This window comes from Phaethon aethereus (assembly GCF_964289735.1).
Source record: "Phaethon aethereus genome assembly, chromosome: W".
Taxonomy (NCBI): Eukaryota; Metazoa; Chordata; class Aves; order Phaethontiformes; family Phaethontidae; genus Phaethon; species Phaethon aethereus.
The window spans coordinates 25,265,547-25,289,291 of NC_138581.1; the positions used below are offsets into that span (position 1 = coordinate 25,265,547).

The 23,745-nt window shown below is 41.4% G+C and overlaps 1 protein-coding gene across 5 annotated transcripts in view; it reads right to left on the reverse strand.

Annotated features, from left to right (window-relative positions):
- LOC309415240 (adenomatous polyposis coli protein-like) overlaps positions 1 to 23,745 on the reverse strand; it is a gene marked incomplete at both ends in the record, with an annotated part of 135,670 nt that overhangs the window by 50,804 nt on the left and 61,121 nt on the right. For 3 of the 5 annotated variants that reach the window (XM_082012703.1, XM_082012701.1, XM_082012700.1), the window contains one exon: positions 6,339 to 6,422. The exons of the other annotated variants lie outside the window; for them this stretch is intronic. In XM_082012703.1, the coding sequence (XP_081868829.1) occupies positions 6,339 to 6,422 (84 nt within the window). The remainder of the gene's footprint in view (positions 1 to 6,338; positions 6,423 to 23,745) is intronic. 5 annotated transcript variants of the gene reach the window in all.

A 23,745-nucleotide genomic window follows, 5' to 3' on the forward strand; every position in this document is an offset into this window, starting at 1 on the left:
GTGATGGCGTCTATCTTCCCAAGAAACCATTATGCGTGATGGAGCCCTGCTTCCCTGGAGATGGCTGAACACCTGCCTGCCCATGGGGAGCAGTGAATGAATTCCTTGTTTTGCTTTGCTTGTGTGCATGGCTTTTGCTTTATTTATTAAACTGTCTTTATCTCAAACCATGAATTTCCTCACTTTTACTCTTCCAATTCTCTCCCCCGTCCCACCGTGGGGGAGTGAGTGAGTGGCTGCGTGGTGCTTAGTTGCCGGCTGGGGCTAAACCACGACAGCCTCTTGAAAGCTCCAAAGTGGAATTGTTCAAGCCAAAGTGAAATTGCTAGATGCAGGGAGGAAAACTATTTCTCACGTATATCTGCAAGGGCTTGGTGAAACTGAAATGCTGTAAATCTTATTACAATCTCCCTTTCTCTCTGCTTTCTGAAAAAAACCTCTTTCTCTGTAGTTGTTCATTTAAATTATAAAAGCATTCATCTCAGGAGGCATTAGCTGAGTTTAGAGCCCCTCTGTCATTCCTGAATTCTAGCATCACACTACAAAAGGAACAAAGTTTTGAAGTTACTGAGTATGCTTGTTTGCTTTTGTAGCAAAAGGGTGAAAGACTGCAAGTGCCTATTACAGGAAGATAGGCTCCCCCCATCTTGTCACTATGCTCTAAATGCTTTGAAAGTAAACAGGAACTATCACTTGTCAATTGTTAATTTCCCTGTATTTACTAGTAGAAAAAAGACAAAACCCTTGGTGTGACATTTGCAAGAATAGTAGGTCTTGATTGTTTTTGCTAAGATAACCAATTACAAATAAATTTACTTAGTGCTTTGTAAAAGTGAGTTGCAAAAGTAGTCCCTTGTGTATTCATTAAGAATAATGGCTTTTTTAGGCAAAAGACACTTTTTTAAAAAACAATATTCCTGTGCCTTATTATTTTTTCTGTGTTGAAAATTCCAGATAAATTATTATTTTCTTAGAGACCAAAAAATGTTTATTTCACCATAACTTCATAGTACATAAAAACCCCATAGGTTTACAGGTGTAAGAAAGAAAGTAATAAGATCAAGAGAATAATGCAACAAACAAAACCAAGAAACCATAAGACTGAAAACATTTTGTTGCATTTAAGTCATAAAGGAGAAAAAAATCTTGTAAGTCAAATCATTAAGATAACTATCCATCAGAGTACTTTATCAAAATAGTTTAAAGTTTGCTGAGCATAATCTCTGAACAGAATAAATTATCTGTAGCAACACTACCTAATGAAAACACTTCACATATTTCAAATTACAGGCATTATGATGGAACAAATTAAAACACCATATTAAATTCTTGCTAAGAAATTGTTGTGGGGTTTATTTTTTTAAATGCAATTTCAGATTCGTATCAGCCATATATTCTATCTTTGGAGGGGTCAAACTCTATAGTGGATTGCAAAACTTATGAAAATCTCACAAAATATATAGTAGAAGTCTCATGAATTTGGAAGGTTAGCATCACTTGCAGGCAAATTACCCCAACTTTTTTTAATAGCCTTTACAGGAGTTAGTAACCATCCTGGTTTCGACTGGGATAGTTAATTTTCTTCCTGATAGCTGCTATAGTGCTGTGTTTTGGATTTGGGATGAAAATAATGTTGATAACATACTGATGATTTTAGTTGTTGCTAAGCAGTCAAGGACAGTCCATGCTCTGGACGGCCAGCGAGAAGGCAGGGGGTGCACAGGAAGCTGGGAGGGGACACAGCCAGGACAGCTGACCCAGGCTGGCCAAAGAGATATTCCATACCATATGACATCATGCTCAGTATATAAACTGGGGGAGTGGGCTGGGAAGGGACGCTGCTCAGGAACCGTCTGGGCATTGGTTGGCGGGTGGTGAGCAACTGCTGTGCATCACTTGTTTTGTACATTCTTTTATCATTATTTTTTTTCCCCTGTACTATTATTAAACTTTCTTTATGTTGGCCCATGAGTTCTACTTTTTCTTCCAATTCTCTCCCCCATCCCGCTGGCAGGGGGCGGGGGGAGCAAATGACTGTGTGGTTGTTTTAGCTATCTGCCAGGTCAAACCACAACAGTAACTTTGCTAAACCTTTAAAATGTCTTAAAATTTTCTCTGCTGATTTATCTCCTGCAGCTATTTTCTATGGTATAGTATTATATTTTGTCATATACTAAAATATATATTGCACTTAGATTCCACAATTAGTGGCCGATGAAATCATTAGACAAGCTATGATATTTATTACTAAATATTCATAAACATAAGGAGCACATTCAAGTTTGGTATCACTATATCAGGCACAGTATAAAAATATCATAAATGCTTCATGTTTATATTTTTCAGTTATATGGACATTGCAATTTGACTGCTACTACCTTCTTTCCACCAGGCAATTTCAGAACTAGATCCAGTTGCTACCCACAGGAGATGGCCATACTTTGGCAAAATGATTAAAAATACATTATGTAGTATTAATAGGTGTGTAGTTACTCCCTCCTTAACCACCAGTACCCTGTTAACTCTGTCCTAAAACGTGTAAATGTACAAACAAGTCTTCCAGAAGCTTTATTGATAGGGCACACCACAAAAAAATTTTCATGTATTAGGGAATTTCCATGTATTCAGAGGCCAAATAAGAGAAAGGACTGGAGTGAAGGACTGAGTCAAAAACTACTCTTTGAGTCCTTGAGGTGAGTCCAAAATATTGTGCTATTTTTTCCAGAATAAGAGAGAAAAATTCTGTAATGAGAGAAAGCAATGGTAACATAGCAGTCAATTATTTTAGGCTATTCAGACTAAGTTCATACTGCTTGTACTACAATATCACACATATTTAACTAATTCTGAACATTAGCAAAATTCTTTTCTTAAAATAGAGTAACATATAGTACTTCTCTGCCAGTAAATTACCTTCTCCCTGAGTCTGTGTACCTCCTCAATTTGCTGACCAAGTCATTATTCTCCTTTCAGTGCTACCCTACAACTTTTTAAGTGCCTGTACACAGATCCCCACCAAATTGCTCTTAAAAATGTATCCCCATCCCTTTTCTGAAACTCATCATCAGACTAGCTTTATGTGGTATAATATTTACTCTTCTCTACCAAAGGTTATTATTTCCAGAACTGTGTTGACACTACTGGACTGCAATCTGAGGAGATGTCAAGGGAGCAGATATGAATGAGGTGTTTGTTGCACACTTGAATGCAACTATAGGGAGGTTGTAAGGCAGTATGTGGTAAAGGCACAGAGGAAAGACTTTCAACTATTGAATTGCTTGCTTTCTCTACTAAGGAAGCTGACAGCTGTTTGATAATGTGATAGTGAACTGCTTTTACAGTAGCGTGCATGCACAGATGCCTCATTTTATGATTTTTACCTCCAAAAGTTATCAGTGTTGTTTTAGTCAACTGTGACCTCCTTATACATTGATTGAAACAGTTTGTTAGGTGGTAAAAAGGCAATTTTATCACCTGATGTTGACAACACAGTTACCGCCAGAGGTGACAGTTGATTTCCTTATACCTAACTATGATCCGATCAGAATTAATTACAGATTTCAAGTCCAACTTCTGTCTAAATTTAGAGTAAATAAATAAATACAAATCAGATCACTAATAATAAATTGGGCATTTTTGTTCAGAAGCATTTTGAAAGCTTTCATAACACATTTTTTGAAAATATCCTCAAATTGTTTTGAAAACTATGCTAATTATATCTGTCCAATAACAAACCAGACATTCTATGCAGAGAAAACATGTACATTGGATTGGTAATTTTTGTGCTTCCTTCTCATCTTACTGAAAAGATGCATCAACTTTAATATTGAATAGTGGAACAAAAAAAAAGTAAATGAAATGTATTTTCATGCTGAAATAAAGATGGGCATCTCTCTCTAAACATCACATGAAAAGAGTGAAAATTACAAACATTATGCAAAATAACATCTTGTACAGTTATCTGAAAGTAAAAAATTATACTGTAATAATATTGCTCACTAAAAGTCCATGGCAGTACATGGACAAGACCCTGACCTTCCTGGACTATAGACCTAGGCTTTAAAGACAGAAGAGTATCCTCTCTTTTCTTATCACTGTCCCATTCACCTTCTATTCAATGCCCTGAATTTAGCCAAGTCCTACATACTGTGTAGTAAAGACTAAGTGTATTTACCAAGTGTATCATATTTACACTAAAGGAGACTATGTTGTTTTACACTACTAACTTTTCAGTACTAAGCAATTTTATTATTTTTAACATACTTTTACTTTATTTAAAAATAAGTATGTCTTACACCATCTGAGAAAACAGAAATACCATCATAGGTAACCTTATCAATCCACACTGGTCACTGGCCAGGTCAGTAACAAAAACCTTTAAAATCCAAAGCATTAATCAGCATGATTTGCCTTAAAAGAATGTCTGCTAATAGGAAGAAGCTGTTATCCAAGATACAGAGAAAACAACGCAGTAAAAAGGATATTAAAACTTTTTGTAAAACATTGACAAATGACTGCTGGAGAATAAGAATCTTAGTTTCTTTTTCTGGTTGAAGAGTAAAGTTGTCTCCAGACTACATACTTGACATTTAAATATATTAATTCAAAAAAGGTTTATAGATAATAGAGGAGCTCATTACTTTAGAAACAAACTTTAATAGATGCGATCTACTGTATCTACTCAATTAAGGTTACTTGAGAAAGGGAGAAAAAATATGTAATTTTGCTAAAAATTACTTATGAAGTGCACAGAGTTTAATTTCATAACAACACTAGAGATTAAATCTTATAATTGCCTATCTCTGACATCTACCAAATTGCACCTTCCCTGTGGTTACTATATACCTCTGCAACATACAACATAATACCTCTATCCATACAACATAAAAGTTTTATTAGGAAGCTGGAAGCCTGACATGCTGCCTCCTGACACTCTGCCCCCTGACTGACATCAGTAGCATAGGCAGGATGCCACCCACATTACTCATGTAAGGTATGATTCTCTCAAATCACACCGCCATTGGTGGAGCCAAGGGGTGGCATGACTCTTACCCTCAGTCAAAAGGCATTTCCACAATTGGCTGTTGCTGCCAGATGACCCAGACACCAAGAGTCCCTGGCAGCCCACCGGAGACAGAGCATTGCTTATGATCCCATGTTTGCTGTCAGTCATTGGGTGAGTCACCATATGGGTGCATCGTTGCTCATCTTTCCTACTGCCTCAATAAAGCTGTCTTTTATAACGTCTTGTCAGACTCCATTACTGTTCGGACCGCAAAGTTATTGTAATTTAATTCAGTTGCTTAATGCAACCTTGCAAGTCTGCTAGTCTGATTTTAGGAGACTTACACAAACCAAACTAGGAAACATTTTACTATGAAAGCAAAAATCACTTCCTCCAAAAAATCAAAGCTGTGTTTTACCACAAGTAGTTGTGCTGACACGATTAAATGAAAAGGTTAGGAAAATAAACTGATAACTTAATTTTAAGAAATGTTTAGTGATATTTAAAAGCAGCAATCAAGGGCATAAATCAAACAAAATTGCAGCTGGACTGGCTAACATGTCAAAAGAATAGACAACTTTAATTATATACACTACTGTCAGCTTCACTTATAATACCAGATTTTCCCCAAAAAACTGGAATTGTGAAATAATTTATTTTCTACAGTGGGAAAATCTCTGTCCCTTAATAATTCAAAAGTTGCCCTGAACTTTCACAGTAGTTATTTTTTTGGGCAAAGATAAACAATAAAAGTATAAGAAAGAGTTGAGCTTGTAAATTAATTTCCACGGTGAGTGCAGTTTTGTTAATGACGATTACTATTATGGACTTTGCCATTTACAGGAAACATTATCTTGTATTTCTTAATATAGAACCCAACACATAAACACTAAAAACATGCAAGGCTTCTCTAATGAAGTCTGACAGAAACTGTATTCACCCTTTTTTTATCTCAAAAGATAAGCAAACCATGAAGCTGCTTATCAGAGATTCATCTTTAGAAAGACATGCAAAACTCTTATAATTATTTGCTAGCCTTCATAATACATTGCACTTTGACCTTTTTATTGAAATTGCTAGTTAAACTTTTAACTGATATATAATTATTGATTAAAATTCAACAGTAGCATAAAGAATATTCCAAGTTTTCCACCCTCAGTTCATTGCTAACAGAGCACGTAACATGCTACCAAATTTTATTCCCAAGGCAGCTACATCCTATGAATATTGACTAATTTATGAACCATGACATCGCTTGCTGATACAAATGAGATTTGCTTTTTTAAAAAGATACATATCCTAATCAAAAGAAAGCAAGAAATTGTTCACTGACCTCTGCTTCAGCTGCTTGTGATTGCAGGAGCTGTCGTATACAAAGAACATCCTTCTCTATTTGTTGAATCCTCATCACCCTTACCTGAAATGAATGTATTTTCATGTTTGATTTTAAAAAAAAAATTCCTTATACTTACTGTACAGAATGACAATGAGAAGAGGTCATTGCAAATATAGCTGACTGCAAAACAGAACTACTTCGTTCACATGGTAATTCCACAAATGTTCTTGACAATAAAAATGCAGGCATGATTGCAAACATTCAAAATATAATAGGTAGTTGGGTTTTTAATAGAACTGACACTATTTTGGATATAATATTAGATTGTTACACAGTACAAGCCCAGGTACAGAAAAACATTTCAGTAAACTTGCACAATTTTCCTATTTCTGGAAACTGACATTCTATGCAGATTTTTAGCAAATTATTTCCTTTTCATCTCAAGTGTTAGACTTCTACTTGCCTTAGAGAGATTTGATAGAGATTTTTATTTGCAGAGTGTTTTGAAGGTATAAAATCCTGAATGTCTTTGATTTTTTTCAGTTACTATGATGATTTGGGAAATATGCCTATGCACAGCCTCTGAATATTTTCTGTTCCTACAAATACCAAAGAATTTACAGGGTTAGTAAAAACAAACCTAACATACTGCTTCTTTGGTTTGTCTGGGATTTTATAGATATTTCTGAGTTGTACTGTGGAGCACAGCATGCATTATGAATCTGTGAAACAATAAGAGAATGCAATAAGTGATATATCCCTCTATCAGCTTGATAATAAATTGACATTATTTGGCTTTGAAAGTGGGCAGAAAATAATTAGCCCAATAATATCAGGACAGAAACAAAAGACTGAACTCATTAAATAGGAGGTTTTTTTGTATGATGGATAGCTTAAAAAATTAATGCACAGTTTAAAAAAATCCTGATAATTTTACCTGAATAACATTTTACAGTGCTATACTAAAAGAGGAAAGGCTTTGTGAATCTAGTGGACACTGCAAAGATCAGCATTATAACCAGTCTTATTTAACATTTTTGTAATCTGAAAATGGAAATAAGATAAACTATTAAAAAAGCTGTAAATGCCAAAGAATAAACTAGCAAATTGTAATAGAAACACAATATAATATAGAAATTTTAGAAACACAGAAAAAGATATCACAAAGAACAGAATGAATTTTTAAAACATGCAGGATAATAAGCTGTGGGAAAAGCATCCTAAACACCAACACTTAGTGGAGTTACAAATAGTAAACTATAAATTAGATATTTATTTATAAAGCAAAGTATCAGAAAAAAAGGCCAATAAAATTTGAAAGGTACACACACAGAAGCCTCAGCACAACATGAGGCAGACAGATGATTCATTCCCCTTCTCTCTTGGATCAGGAAAGTCTTAAGTATTAGAAAGATAATAAAAATATGTTACTGGGAATAACTATACATTGGTGAGGTGATACATGACTGACGTAACACATCTCTCCTTTTTGTCTTTAAGAATGACTTAAATTTTCTCCAAACTGAGTTTCTTTCTGTTTAACCAGTAATTTATTGCATAAAGGCCATTGAGAGGAACTCAGTATATCTATATATACAACTAAAAGCAGGGATTTTTTTTTTTTTTCAGAAGAAAAACAAGTAAAGATTACATGATTTGTCCAGTATCAATGATGAAGTTCTCAAAAGGACAAAAATTCAGTCCATATTTCCCAAAGTTAAGTCCAGAGATTTAAACACGAGAACGTCCTTCTCTCTGCTTATTCAGTATTTGTATTACAGGGGATTTGAGGAGATCCATCAACCATTTTGCACCAAACATAGGACAAGCAGAAAAAAGAACGTACTTCCTGCCCTAAAGGGTTTACAGTCCAATGACAAACATACAACAGTAGAGGTACACAGTCAAAGAAGTACCAGGAATCAGTAGTGGCAAGCTTGATAAACAGCAATCAAAGCTCTAAGAACCTAATTTAATTTGTTCAATAATGAATCTAGGTGAGCCTAAACTCAGTAAATCACCGAATGAAGACAAATTATACTTTTTTCTATGTAAACGCAAAATAACAAAGCATAGCAGTAGGAATAATGCTGAGCTTTACTTACATGAAGATGATAAGGGGAAGGCAAAAAATGTCTAGAAAATGTCCATATTACTGGGTATCTTACAAGAGACCTCAGATTTGGATGGCCAGGAGATAAAGGGAGGTGATTCTGCCCCTCTACTCCACTCTGGTGAGACCCCACCTGGAGTACTGCGTCCAGCTCTGGAGCCCTCAGCACAGGAAAGACATGGACCTGTTGGAGAGGGTCCAGAGGAGGGACACAAAAATGATCAGAGGGATGGAACACCTCTCCTATGAGGACAGGCTGAGAGAGTTGGGGTTACATATAGAGATGGTTGCACCCTATGGCTAACGAGAATGCCCTTGAATGTACTTAAAAGCACAAGCACAGATGAGATTTTATGAGTAGTGTTTTTTATCATACCATACTTGATCCTAAAGGCTGTGTCTGTTTCAACAGGTAGTGTGCAGTGTGGTGGGTTGAACTTGGCTAGTTGCTATATGTCCACCCAGTTGTTCCTTCACTCCCCCTCCTCAGCAAGACGGGAATAAAATACGATGAAAAAGTTTGTGGGTTGAGATAACGACAGGGAGATCACTTACCAATTACTGTCATGGGCAAAACAGACTTGACTTGGGAAAATTAATTCACTGCCAGTTAAGAATAGAGTAGACTGGTGAGTATATTGGGTTTACGTGGCAAGGTTTTGGTAGCACGGGGGGCTACAGGGGTGGCTTCTGTGAGAGGACGCCAGGGAGCTTCCCCCATGTCCGATAGAGCCAGTTCCTCTGGCTCCAAGATGGACCCACTACTGGCCAATGCTGAGCCAATCGGCGATGGTGGTAGTGCCTCTGTGATAACATAATTAAGAAGGGTTAAAAACTGCTCTGCAACAGCAGCTGGGAGAGAGAAGTGAGAGTATGTGAGAGAAAAAACCCTGCAGACACCAAGGTCAGTGAAGGACAGGGAGGAGGTGCTCCGGGTGCCGGAGCAGAGATTCCCCTGCAGCCTGTGGTGAAGACCATGGTGAAACAGGTTGTCCCCGTGAAGGTACATGGTAGAGCAGATATCCATCCTACAGCCCATTGGAGAAGTCTGTGGAGGACTGTCTCCTGTGGGTGGGACCCCACACTGGAGCAGGGGAAGAGTGTGAGGAGGAAGGTCTATGGGACCTGATGAGATGCATCCCGGAGTCCTGAGGGAATTGGCTGATGTAGTTGCCAAGCCACTCTCCATGTTATTTGAAAGGTCATGGCAGTCAGGTGAAGTCCCTGGAGACTGGAAAAAGGGAAACATTGCACCCATTTTTAGAAAGGGTAGCAAGGAGGACCGTAGGCCTCACCTCTGTGCCTGGGAAGATCATGGAACAGGTCCTCCTAGAAGCTGTGCTAAGGCACATGGAGGACAGGGAGGTGATTTGAGACAGCCAGCATGGCTTCACCAAGGACAAGTCCTGCCTGACCAACCTCATGGCCTTCTATGATGGAGTGACTACATCAGTGGACAAGGGAAGAGCTACCAATGACGTCTATCTGGACCTCTGTAAGGCCTTTGACACAGTCCCCCACAACTTGCTTCTCTCTAAATTGTAGAGATATGGATTTGATGGGTGGACTGTTTGGTGGATAAGGCATTGGCTGGATGGTCGCATACAGAGACTAGTGGTTAACGTCTCAATGTCTGGATGGAGATCAGTGATGAGTGGTGTCCCTCAGGGGTCTGTATTGGGACCAGTCCTGTTTAATATCTTCATTGGTGACATAGACAGTGGGATCAAGTGCACCCTCAGCAAGTTTGCAGGCGACACCAAGCTGAGTGGTGCGGTTGACACGCCTGAGGGATGGGATGGGATGCCATCCGGGGGGACCTGGACAGGCTCAAGGAACGTGCCTGTGTGAACCTTATGAGGTTCCACAAGGCCAAGCGCAGGGTCCTGCACCTGGGTAGGAGCAACCCCCGGTATCAGTACAGGCTGGGGGATGAAGGGATTGAGAGCAGCCCTGCCGAGAAGGACTTGGAGGTACTGGTGGATGAAAAGCTGGACATGAGCCGGCAATGTGCGCTTGCAGGCCAGAAGGCCAACCATATCCTGGGCTGCATCAAAAGAAGCGTGGCCGGCAGGTCGAGGGAGGTGATTCTGCCCCTCCACTCCGCTCTGGTGAGACCCCACCTGGAGTCCTGCGTCCAGCTCTGGAGCCCTCAGCACAGGAAAGACATGGACCTGTTGGAGTGGGTCCAGAGGAGGCCACAAAAATGATCAGAGGGATGGAACACCCCTCCTATGAGGCAAGGCTGAGAGAGTTGGGGTTGTTCAGCCTGGAGAAGAGAAGGCTCCAGGGAGACCTTCTTGCGACCTTCCAGTACTTAAGGGGGCTTATAAGAAAGATGGGGACAGAGTTTTTACCAGGGCCTGTTGTGACAGGACAAGGGTTAATGGTTTTAAACTAAAAGAGAGTGTCCATACGTTCATATGGGAGCTGGGAAAGGTCTGTGTCAAGCCCTTCAGGGGATGGGGAATGGGGGCTTGCAGTCAGTTCATAACAGTTCTCTCTGCTGCTCCTTCCTTCTCACACTTTTCCTTTGCTCCAGCATGGGTCTTCCCCATGGGCTGCAGTCCTTCAGGATAAACCTGCTCCAGTGCGGGCCCTCCATGGTCTGCAGTTCCTGTCAGGAGAGCCTCCTCTAGTGTGGTTCCTTCTCATGGGCTGCAGTTTCCTTCAGAGAACATCCACCTGTTCTGGCATGGGGTCCTCCATGGGCTGCAGTGTGGATATCTGCTCTGGTGTGGTCTTCCCCATGGGCTGCAGAGGCAATCTCTGCTCCAGTGCCTGGAGCACCTCCTCCCCCTCCTGCTTCACTGACTTTGTTCTCAGGATTGTTTCTCACTTTTTTTCCTCGCTTCTCAGTCTCACACACTGCCTGTGCAGCATTTTACCCTTTGTTTTAAGTTTTTCACAGAGGTGCCACCAGCTTCACCGGTTGACTCTGCTTTGACCAGTGGAGCTGGCTGGAATCAGCCCCTGGTCTGTTCTCACAGAAGCTACCCCTGCAGCCTCCCTCTGCTACCAAAACCTTGCCGTGCAAGCCCAATACATTCTGTTGTGCAGCTGGCTGTGGATGAACAGGTCTGTAGATGAGTTACATTGAGGACCCAGTATTATGTGTTTCAGGGGGGTTTACTTTTGGTCTAGCTCCAGCCTGGTCCCATGGAGTGAATGCCCATTAATGGTCTGAGTGCAATTGCTCACTTAGTTTGATCTGAAAAGAGTTTAGTTTGCAGTCTGAAATCACTTAACAATCTGAATCAAAGTACGGTTAGTGGGGGCAGTTGTGAGACTGGCTTCAAATGGATCCAAACTAAAACACTAATGTAGGTGTACCCTTGCAGTACCCCATGAGTCAGGGAACATCTAAGTCAGGAAACTTGACCTCAGCTTGACCTTCATAATTATTTCTGCAAAACAGTGTAGGCATAGTTAATGTACCTGTACTCCAGATTTCCTCCTCCTGGAGTACTAGCATGAAATTATACAATGGGCGATTGCAGAGTAGTCACTGCAGCTAATGTTTGATTCTAGTGCTTGGAGATTATATTCTCAGAACCCTCTGGAGTTCTTTACTCAAAGTCCTTTTACTTCTGTTTTGTACTAGTAACAATACTTTGAGTACAGAAAGGCTTGATATTATGTCTGTTAAAAGTGAAGAATATCTTGACTTTGTGTAGATGCTGGTTTTGTTCTCTCTGAACAGAGCAAAATGCATTTAAAGTATACCTTCTGTACAAGTTGCAAGAATTAATAACATTGATAGTAAGGCATGCTAGTTTCCTAAAAGAGCAAAACAGTGTTGTGAAGTTTTTTATAATTACCTAAAATTCATTTGATTTAAGGTCTGAACAGATGATGTACAATTCCAGGTGTAGAGTCTGTGTCTGACGAGTATGGAATATCTCTTATTACTTAGAGTTTTTTCTTGACTACTGCTTCTTAAAATATTTTGTTTTCTATAATATGAAAAATCATATTTTAAATTATAATAAGGGCTTTTTGCCTTGTGGCCAGTCTTTTCAATTTATTCTTGCTACTGATGTATCTACTGTTATGATATGGAAAAGGCATTCACTATAACTTGCATTTACTTTTCCACCTCAATTTAGGCCTCTCAGCATTAGGACCTGGGGGCTTACAGGCCCTTTTTAACCTAGTATTCATTATTTACTATTAATCTTTTTATGCATTAGAAGTATTTTCCTTTAACTGTATAATTTGATCATATGTAGTTTTGATAGCATGCAGGGATATTCTTAGCTTTGAAGCTTTGGCTGCATGAAGGAGCCCTAAATCTTTTCCTCATAGGCATGATAATAGTAGTAAGAAAAATATGACTGCTGTCTTACAGTGGTGATAAGGCCTCGCAGGAAGAAAAAAATCAACAAACAAACAGAAACCTACAACAAAAAAACCCTGGAGAGTGTTTCTTCTGATATCTTTGAGGTTCAAAAAAATGCAGTATTTGAGACTCTTTAGTAACTTTTAGTTATGTATCCAAATTTTATATTTACAAGGCTAACTTTAGGAACACAGATTGAAGAAATTTGACTGTACTTTGTGCTTCCATTTCTTCATCTGTAAATTAGAGATAAGTGATATTCACTTTGAGAAGAACTTTTAAATCAGCTGATAAATCGTATTATCAGAGAGGATGAATTATTCAGTATAGACTTTACGTTGTGACAGCGTTTGGGGAAATACTGTAGAATATATTTGATGGAAATTAAAGTTATGACACTTTATCACTGCTCACATTAAATATAGTTTACATCAGTGTCACAGTAGCTGTTGCATAAATGTGTACTTGAGGGCAGGATAAGATGTATTTACCTTGGTTTATTATTGTAAGGATTACTTAATTATGCTTAATTTCTTATAGGAGGTGCTGAAACAGCTACAAGGAAGTATTGAAGATGAGGCAATGGCATCTTCTGGACAATTTGACTTAATGGAACGACTTAAAGGTGAATTTAGAATTATGCTTTAAGTAGGTTCATTTGTTTCTTAGTTGTTGTTGCTTTAGGATAAAATTTTCCAACTCAGCTGCATCTTCTTTCCAGTGCTAACTTTGGAAGTTAGGCATAATCTCAGTGTCTGTTATTTTTTGCCAATTATTTTAAGACACGTTATCAAAAACTAATGTGTTCTTATGTTGCTTTTGTGCTTTTGCTACTGTTACCCCAAGACTTCATATGAATTGCATGTGATATACCTTACACTTTATTCACTTCTTCATGAAAAAAATGGTTTTAATTGTTTAAATTAGTGGTGGATTAGTTCCACCAATTTTCTGAACTCATTTACATGCTCTGCCCTTTCCCTGTCACATTACTAGAACTGTATCTGTCATGCTGAAAATTGATGCCCCCTTCCTAGAGCATGTGGTGGAACGTGTACCCATCCTGTTATATGGGATGTGCAGAACAAGCCCAGATCAGTGACTCCCTGCATACATCTGTTATCCCTATCACAGAACCAGAAATATTGTAGAGGATGTCTACATTTAGGCCCCTATGGTGGAAACACTTATCATTTACATGATGGTGGAACATCTGTGGGATCCCCGAGAAAGAGGCTATTAGGAAGTGGGACACAAGAGCAATTCATAAGATATTTATGCCACACTCTGCCCATTTTTTAAGAAAGGCAGGCATACTGGTGTGATACTGTTCTGGTTGGCAGGATTGTAGTTTGGACATCTCCTCGTTTAGAGGATTAGTATTCTCTAACTCCATTAGGATTGGTTTTGTTGACATTATGTTCTGTGTTATCCTAAAGCAAAATGTTTTAACTGTTTCCATCAAAAAAGTCATAGATTTGCTCATGAAGTATGAAATTAAGATAAAAACGATCTTTTAGATTTGTGCTGCTCAATTTCAACTCTGAAAATGTTTGTTCTTTATTATCCAGAACTGAACTTGGAAACTAGTAACTTCCCTGGAGTGAAGTTAAGGCCAAAGGTGTCCATGCATTCATATGGGAGCTGGGAAGGGTCTGTGTCAAGCCCTTCAGGAGAGTGCAGTCCTGTTCCCATAGGATCATTTCCAAGAAGAGGATTTATGAATGGAAGCAGAGAAAGCACTGTTTATTTAGAAGAGCTAGAAAGGGAGAGGTAAACTTCTTCATTTATTCATTCAGTATGCATTGACTTCGGATTTTAACATGAAAATTTACTAACATATCTAATATGGGCTGCAGCTTCCTTCAGGGCATATCTACCTGCTGTGGTGTGGGGTCCTCCACGGGCTGCGGTGTGGATACCTGCTCTGACGTGGTCCTCCATGAGCTGCAGGGGACAGCCTGCCTTGCCATGATCTCCTTCACAGACTGCAGGGGAATCTCTGCTCCGGTGCCTGGAGCACCTCCTCCCCCTCCTTCACTGACCTTGGTGTCTGCAGGGTTGTTTCTCTCACATATTCTCACTCCTCTCTCTCTTTCTCACAGCTGCTGTGCAGCATTTTTTTTACCCTTTCTTAAATATGTTATCACAGAGGTGCTACCAACTTTGCTGATTGTCTCAGCTTTGGCCAGTGGCGGGTCTGTCTTGGAACCATAATACAAAAGCTTGGTGGGTAGCACTTTAGAAACCCCTCCTCTAAAGGGCCTGTCCTGGTGTTTAGTAAAACTTTTGCAATCAAGAGCGGAAAAGAGTACACTTTTCCTCTAAGGTACTATGTCTAGGTTCCTTTCTTTCAGTCCTATCAATAAAATTGAAGCAATTTCCCATGAGTCTGTTCTGATCCTCATCTAGTAGACACTCCATTTTTTCATTTTCCTAGTCAGGATCACTAATCATATTTGCTTCCTCTCATAAAATCTAGGTTCATGAAGGGTTGTATGAGAATATTTTCCCTTAATTTAGGAATCTCTTCCCCCTTGCTCATTCCAGCCTTTAAGAATCTAATGTGTCTGCCATTTGAACTAATGGCTATCTGGCTATCTTCCCTTCCAGTTTTCCACTGAAATGGTCTTTCTTCATAATGCCTAGAGTATTAAGATTAATGGAACAGAGTTCTCCATGTATAGTATTTCATAGGGACAGAGCACCTTGGTTCTTATTCAGAGTAAGAACCTTGCAGTAGTCTTTGATGTCCATCTTAACAAAGTAGTGCACTTGCTTGTATTCTTTCCAGTGCTGTATTCTACCACATGATAGTAAAATCTTTAAGTGTACTTGGGGCTTTCAGTTAAGCTTCAAATGAACTCCAGGTCACTCAGAACAAGGAGTATTAATTTATAGCAACTGGAGTTCTTCAGTGTGGTTAGTACATCCGTTTTATGATCTGTGATCCTTTCCCACTATTGTGGATTCTAAGGTGACAGTTTTTTGGATGTTTTTCTCAATGATAATGACAGCTTAAGCAGTAAACTGGTCTTTGCTTAAAATAACCCTGGGAAAAAAAGGGAGAGGGATATTTTAATTTGAGATGAGTTCACTGATCTGGTTATGAAACGCTACACAAGCAGTGTTACCGTCACAACTGAGGGGGTGAAGATTTGTGCTGCTGAGGAAATGATCTGTAGAGACATGATCAGATAACATCTGGCTTCATTATTAGTGTAATGATTAATAATCAAAACTGCCCTATTCATTACGCTGTTTGAGGGGACATGTAAGAACACTTAAAGCATCAGCACGGACCCTGAATAGCCAAAAGAATCAGAATTTGAGGGTGAGGGACACAGGACAGTGCATCTGGAATCACTAATTTCTGAAAGGAAAAGTAACCACTTATTTTCCTATGCTCTGTGTTTAAATTTGTTTGTCATGTTTAGTAAGTTTCTGTGTTTCTAAACATATATTTAACAAATATTTATTTTCTAGTAGATTTTGTTGTTTGTATTAAAATAGACTTTCAAAGAACTCATGGAATTTGCAAATCTCAATATTAAAACAATTTGGAAAGAAAACTAACATTTTTCAGAGACCTGAAACAGGAACATTTCCACCCAGGAATCTAATACATTGGCACAATACATGCTGCTTGTGGGCAAGAGCGTTTGGGCGAGGACCAAGTCATTTATTAACCGTGTGTGAATTTGGCAAATTCACTAGATATTTAGCTTGGCCGAAATGATCTTCTGAAGGGAAAAAAAAGTGGATTCAGTTACCAGAATAAATGATGAAATTGTCTGCATATTTCTTTTTTGCTCATCTCCCCTCTAGTTCCAGAGTGTTGGGGGGGGGGGGGAAGAGGGTGTATGTGTTTAGGTTACCAGTTTAGAATAGAATTCCTATTAAATGTACCCTGCTTTCTCTCTGGCTAGTTCCAGATGTATTTGGTTTTACTGAATTACTGAAGCATGTACCTAAAAAAATTTAATAGCATTTTCTGTAGAAACAGCTAACATATCCTAAAAATTTGCTGTCTCTCTCAATACTTTTTTTTTTTAAATGCAGACAATTCTGTTTCATTTTCCTATTTTATGTATTGTTTGGTTGAAAGAGAATTGTACCTGTTTTGCCTCTTGTGTTGAGCAAAAGCTACTGTTTGAAGTATTGGTAGCTTTGAGAGTAATTTTCAGGAATTGTTAACTTTTCAAGGTTTTGCCATTTTATGGCCTACCAATGGAAGTGAAATTATTAATTATAATTGTAACTATGTAATTGAAGTAGAGTTGCATATATTTTGTTACCCTTCTTACTGGGAATAACATTGACATATTTATCAAAAAAATATTTCCAAAAGAAGAAAACACTTTTCTGTGATCCTGCATTCATTCAGCTTTACTTATTGTTGGGAGCTTCAAAAAAACCTCACAAAACCCAAACCACCACCCCCTCCCACACACACATTAGACAAGTCTTTTGAAATACTCATCCTGTAGAAAAACAGTTCAAATTGAAAACCTTTTTTCCTCATAAAAGCATTATAACGTTCAAAAAATCTTACTTCATTTGCCTTGCTGCATTCTCACTGAACTTGACAGTGTATGGCAGAGAACGGAATATTCTGATATTGTGAAAGTACTGATATAAACGGTCTTGGGGTGTAAAAAGATGGAACTGCTACATTAGGTTTTTCCATCAAAATTTTTCTTTGATCAGATAGAGCTCTTCCACCTTAAACTCTCTCCTAACCTCAAAATCATGGTCAGCAATGATCAGCAACAGATGAGAATAATCTGATTCATACCATTAGAAAAAGCATTTACAAATAAAAATACTTTTTATAAGGATTGAATTAATTATATTTTTGCTAATTTAATTTCATAAACTGGACAGACCCAGTGCATGGACACACATGGAGGGGGAAAAAAGGGAAGCTGTTGTTAGGAAAATCGCATTCCCTAACTATTGTATCAATTAGTCTTTACAATATGAAGTTGTATGAACTTTCTTAATATATATAGTTTACATTGTATGACTCCATAGTTGTGGTTGAGTCAGCATGACTAAAGGACCCCAGCTCATTATAGGGGCTGTTGTCCTCCCTCTTGCACCCTGAAGAATAAAGGATACCCCTGAACTACCGAGATAATGCCAGCATCCTAGCCCCTCTAGCACCCCTGTGAAACCCTCCCATTATCTGTCATCACAGATAAGTAACTGTAGCAAGACCGACTCCAGGGACATCTAGATCAAGAAAGAAGCAGGTGGATGATGACGCCATAGAATTACAATTGCTTTGCAAAACAGTAGCATGTGTGTGTTAAGTAGTGATTGGTCAAATCATGTTGTATCTGAACACTTGAAAGGTATAAGAACTCTGTGTAAAACTGCATTTGGTGTGCCCCAATTTGCATGGGACACCTCAGGCGCATGAATAAAAGAATTACTCTTGTAATTCTATACTTTGCGTCCTTGGTCAGCACAGGCCAGTTGCGAAATTTTCGTGATAGTTTTGGTGACCCAGATGAGACATAGCCGACTCACCTGATCCAACGTGTCACTACCGCCCAGACCCTGACAATCTGCACTGTTGGCTTGTGGGTGATTTCACCTTGAGATACTCGGGCACGGGGGTAGTGAACCATGGATCTTATTTGGTGGTAAGGAGGTGATTTTTCTTGTAATAATGGGAGGCCAACAAAGTATAGTGAAGAGGTCACTGGTAGATTAATTGTTGCAACACTGGAAATTTATTGATGGGATAGCGCATCATCAAAAGCCCGAGCCCTGAGTCAGGAAATTTGGCCAAAAGTGACCACTTTTGGTGATGTGTACCAAACGTGGCCACAGTCCGGTTCTTTTAATGATATTAAGGCTGAGCTATTTATATATTTCTTTACGGGGGATTGGTTCCCCTCACAAATGGGACTATTGGTATATCTGGGATAATTACCGTCTATTGGTATATCAAGTATCAAAAAACAAATTTTCCCCTCCGGAGCGCAGAATAAGTAAGGATCGCTGAATGAACGTGAAAAATAAGAGCTCGTTACATTCCGGAATTTATAGATATCATAGCATAGCATAGCATAGCATAGCATAGCATAGAATAGAATAGAATAGAATAGAATATTTCTGTTGGAAGGGACCTACAACGATCATCTAGTCCAACTGCCTGACTACTTTGGGGCTGACCAAATGTTAAAGCATGTTATTAAGGGCATTGTCCAAATGCCTCATAAACACTGACAGGCATGGAGCATCGACTGCCTCTCTAGGAAGCCTATTCCGGTATTTGATCACCTTCTCAGTAAAGAAATGCTTCCTAATATCTAGTCTAAACCTCCCCCGTCGCAGCTTTGAACCATTCCCACACGTCCTGTCACTGGATACCAGGGAGAAGAGATCAGCACCTCCCTCTCCACTTCCCCTCCTCAGGAAGCTGTAGAGAGCAATGAGGTCACCCCTCAATCTCCTTTTCTCCAAACTAGGCAAAACCCAGAGTCCTTAGTCGCTCCTCATAGGACATGCCTTCCAGCCCTTTCACCAGCTTTGTTGCCCTCCTCTGGATGCATTCAAGGACCTTGACATCCTTCCATTATTGTGGGGCCCAGAACTGCACACAGTACTCAAGGTGAGGCCGCACCGATGCTAAATACAGCAGGATAATCACCTCTTTTGACCAGCTGGTTATGCTGTGTTTGATGCACCGTAGAATGCGGTTTGCCCTCTTGGCTGCCAGGGCACACTGCTGACTCACATTGAGCCTGCTGTCAACCAGCACCCCCAGATCCCTTTCTGCAGGGCTGCTCTCCGGCCACTCCTCTCCCAATCTATACTTGTGTCTGGCATTACTCTGTCCCAGGTGCAGAAGCTTGTTAAATTTCATGCCACCAATGACTGCCCAGTGCTCCAATCTATCCAGATCCCTCTGCAAGGCTTCTGGTCCCTCGAGAGAGTCAACAGCACCTCCCAGTTTGGTATCATCAGCAAACTTGCTAATGGTGCGTTCAACTCCTGCATCCAGATCACCGATAAAAATATTGAACCGAACTGGCCCTAGAATTGAGCCCTGAGGAGCGCTGCTGGTGACCGGTCGCCAGCTAGATGTAGCTCCATTCACGACAACCCTTTGGGCCCTGCCGTCCAGCCAAGTTCTTCACCCGGCGCATTGTGTACCTGCTCATCTCACAGTTGGACAACTCGTCCAGAAGGATGCTGTGAGGGACGGTAACAAAAGCCTTACTAAAATCCAGAAAAACTACATCCACCGCCTTCCCTTCATCTACTAAGTGGGTGACCTTATTGTAGAAGGATATCAAATTAGTTAAACAGGACTTTCCCTTTGTGAACCCATGTTGACTGTGCCTGATGATTGCATTGTCCTTTAAATGCCTTTCAGTATGATCTTCTCCATAATTTTTCTAGGAACTGAGGTTAGACTAACAGGTCTGTAGTTTCCTGGGTCTTCCCTCACGCCCTTCTTGTAAATTGGAATAACATTGGCTAGCTTTCAGTCAGCAGGGACCTCCCCAGACTCCCAAGACCTTTGGTAGATCACAGAATCACAGAATCACAGAATCACTAGGTTGGAAAGGACCTTCAAGATCATCAAGTCCAACCATTAATCCAGCGCCACCATGTCCCCTAAACCATGTCCTGAAGCGCCACATCCACACGTTTTTTGAACACTTCCAGAGATGGCGACTCCACCACCTCCCTGGGCAGCCTGTTCCAATGCCTGACCACTCTCTCAGTGAAGAAATTTTTCCTAATATCCAATCTAAACCTCCCCTGTCGCAACTTGAGGCCATTTCCTCTCGTCCTATCACTAGTTACTTGGGAGAAGAGACCAACACCCTCGTCGCCACAACCCCCTTTCAGGTAGTTGTAGAGAGCGATAAGGTCTCCTCTCAGCCTCCTCTTCTTCAGACTGAACAACCCCAGTTCCCTCAGCCACTCCTCATAAGACTTGTGCTCCAGAGCCCTCACCAGCTTCGTTGCCCTTCTCTGGACACGCTCCAGCACCTCAACATCGTTCTTGTAGTGAGGGGCCCAAAACTGAACACAGTATTCAAGGTGCGGCCTCACCAGTGCCGAGTACAGGGGCACAATCACTTCCCTACTCCTGCTGGCCACACTATTCCTGATACAGGCCAGGACGCTGTTGGCCTTCTTGGCCACCTGGGCACACTGCCGGCTCATGTTCAGCCGGCTGTCAACCAGCACCCCCAGGTCCCTTTCCGCCGGGCTGCTCTCCAGCCACTCCTCCCCAAGCCTGTAGCGTTGCATGGGGTTGTTGTGACCCAAGTGCAGGACCCTGCACTTGGCCTTACTAAACCTCATACAGTTGGCCTCTGCCCATCAATCCGGCCTGTCCAGATCCCTCTGCAGAGCCCTCCTACCCTCCAGCAGATCAACACTCCCACCCAACTTGGTGTCATCTGCAAACTTACTGAGGGAGCACTTGATCCCCTCATCCAGATCATCTATAAAGATATTGAACAAGACCGGCCCCAGAACCGAGCCCTGGGGAACACCACTTGTGACCGGCCGCCAGCCGGATTTAACGCCGTTCACCACAACTCTCTGGGCTCGGCCATCCAGCCAGTTCCTCACCCAGCGAAGAGTAAACCTGTCTAAGCCACGAGATGCCAGTTTCTCCAGGAGAATGCTGTGGGAGACGCTGTCAAAGGCTTTACTAAAGTCCAGGTAGACAACATCCACAGTCTTTCCCTCATCCACTAGGCGGGTCACCTGGTCATAGAAGGAGATCAGGTTGGTCAAGCAGGACCTGCCTTTCATGAACCCATGCTGGCTGGGCCTGATCCCTTGGTTGTCCTGCAGGTGCCCTGTGAGCACTCTCAAGACCAACCGCTCCATAATCTTCCCCGGCACAGAGGTCAGGCTGACAGGCCTGTAGTTCCCAGGATCCTCCTTCCGGCCTTTCTTGTAGACAGGCGTCACATTGGCAAGCCTCCAGTCTTCTGGGACCTCCCCTGTTAACCAGGACCGCTGATAAATGATGGAGAGTGGCTTGGCAAGCTCCTCTGCCAGATCTCTCAGTACTCTCGGGTGGATCTCATCAGGCCCCATAGACTTGTGGGTGTCCAGGTGGTTTAGCATGTCCTTGACTGCTTCCTCCTGGATTATGAAGAGTATATTGTGCTCTCCATCCCCATCTTCCAACTCAGGGGGCTGAATACCCTGTAGATACCTGGACTGGCTATTAAAGACTGAGGCAAAGGCGGCATTAAGTACCTCAGCCTTGTCCTCGTCCTTGGAGACAATGTTCCCTGCCATATCCAGTAGGGGATGGAGATTCTCCTTGCCTCTCTTTTTGTTGTTAATATATTTGTAAAAACATTTTTTATTATCCTTTACGACTGTGGCCAGACTGAGCTCTAGCTGGGCTTTTGCCTTTCTAATTTTGTCCCTGCTTGACCTAACAAGATCCTTGTACTCTTCTTGAGTTGCCTGCCCCTTCTTCCAGAGGTGATAAACTCTCCTCTTTTCCCTGAGTCCCAGCAAAATCTCCCTGTTCAGCCAGGCCGGTCGCCTTCCCCGCCAGCTCTTCTTACGGCACATGGGGACCGCCTGCTCCTGCGCCTTTAAGATTTCCTTCTTGAAGACTGTCCAGCCTTCCTGGACCCCTTTGTCCTTCAGGACTGTCTCCCAAGGGACGCTCTCAACCAGTGACCTGAACAGGCCAAAGTCTGCCCTCCGGTAGTCCATGGTAGCAGTTTTGCTGACCCCTCTCCTTACTTCCCTCACAACCGAGAATTCTATCATGTCATTGTCGCTAAGCCCAAGACGGCCTCCGACCACCACATCTCTCACCAGTCCTTCTCTGTTTGTAAACAGCAGGTCCAGTAAGGCACCTCCCCTGGTGGGCTCACTCACGAGCTGCGTCAGGAAGTTATCCTCCACACACTCCAGGAACCTCCTAGACTGTTTCCTCTCTGCTGTGTTATACTTCCAGCAGATGTCCGGTAGGTTGAAGTCCCCCACAAGAACAAGGGCCAGCGAATGCGAGACCTCCGCTAGTCGCTTATCACAGAATCACAGAATCACAGAATCACTAGGTTGGAAAGGACCTTTAAGATCATCAAGTCCAACCATTAATCCAGCGCCACCATGTCCCCTAAACCATGTCCTGAAGCGCCACATCCACATGTTTTTTGAACACTTCCAGAGATGGCGACTCCACTACCTCCCTGGGCAGCCTGTTCCAATGCCTGACCACCCTCTCAGTGAAGAAATTTTTCCTAATATCCAATCTAAACCTCCCCTGGTGCAACTTGAGGCCATTTCCTCTTGTCCTATCACTAGTTACTTGGGAGAAGAGGCCAACACCCTCATCTGTCTCTTCATCCTGGTTGAGTGGTCTGTAACAGACTCCCAGCAGGATATCTGCCTCATTGGCCTTCCCCCTCATCCTTACCCACAAGCACTCGACTTGGTCTTCACAATCTTCGATTTCTATGCAATCAAAACACTCCCTAACATACAGAGCCACCCCACCGCCTCTCCTTCCCTGCCTATCCCTTCGGAAGAGCTTATAGCCATCCATTGCAGCACTCCAGTCATGAGAAGCATCCCACCATGTTTCTGTGATGGCAACTACATCATAGCTGTCCCGCTGCACAATGGCTTCCAGCTCCTCCTGTTTGGTGCCCATGCTGCGTGCATTGGTGTAGATGCACCTGAGCTGGGCTATCGATTTCAACTCTGGCACGTTGAACCTACCCCTAGGTTCAACTCTAGTGAGCCCGGTTTTATCCCCTCCCCCCTCCAAATCTAGTTTAAAGCCCCCTCAATGAGGCCTGCCAGCTCATGAGCAAGAATCCTTTTGCCCCTTGGTGTCAGTTGCATTCCATCAGCTGCGAGCAGGCCCGGTGCCGTGTAAACCGCCCCGTGGTCAAAAAACCCAAAATTCTGATGACGGCACCAGC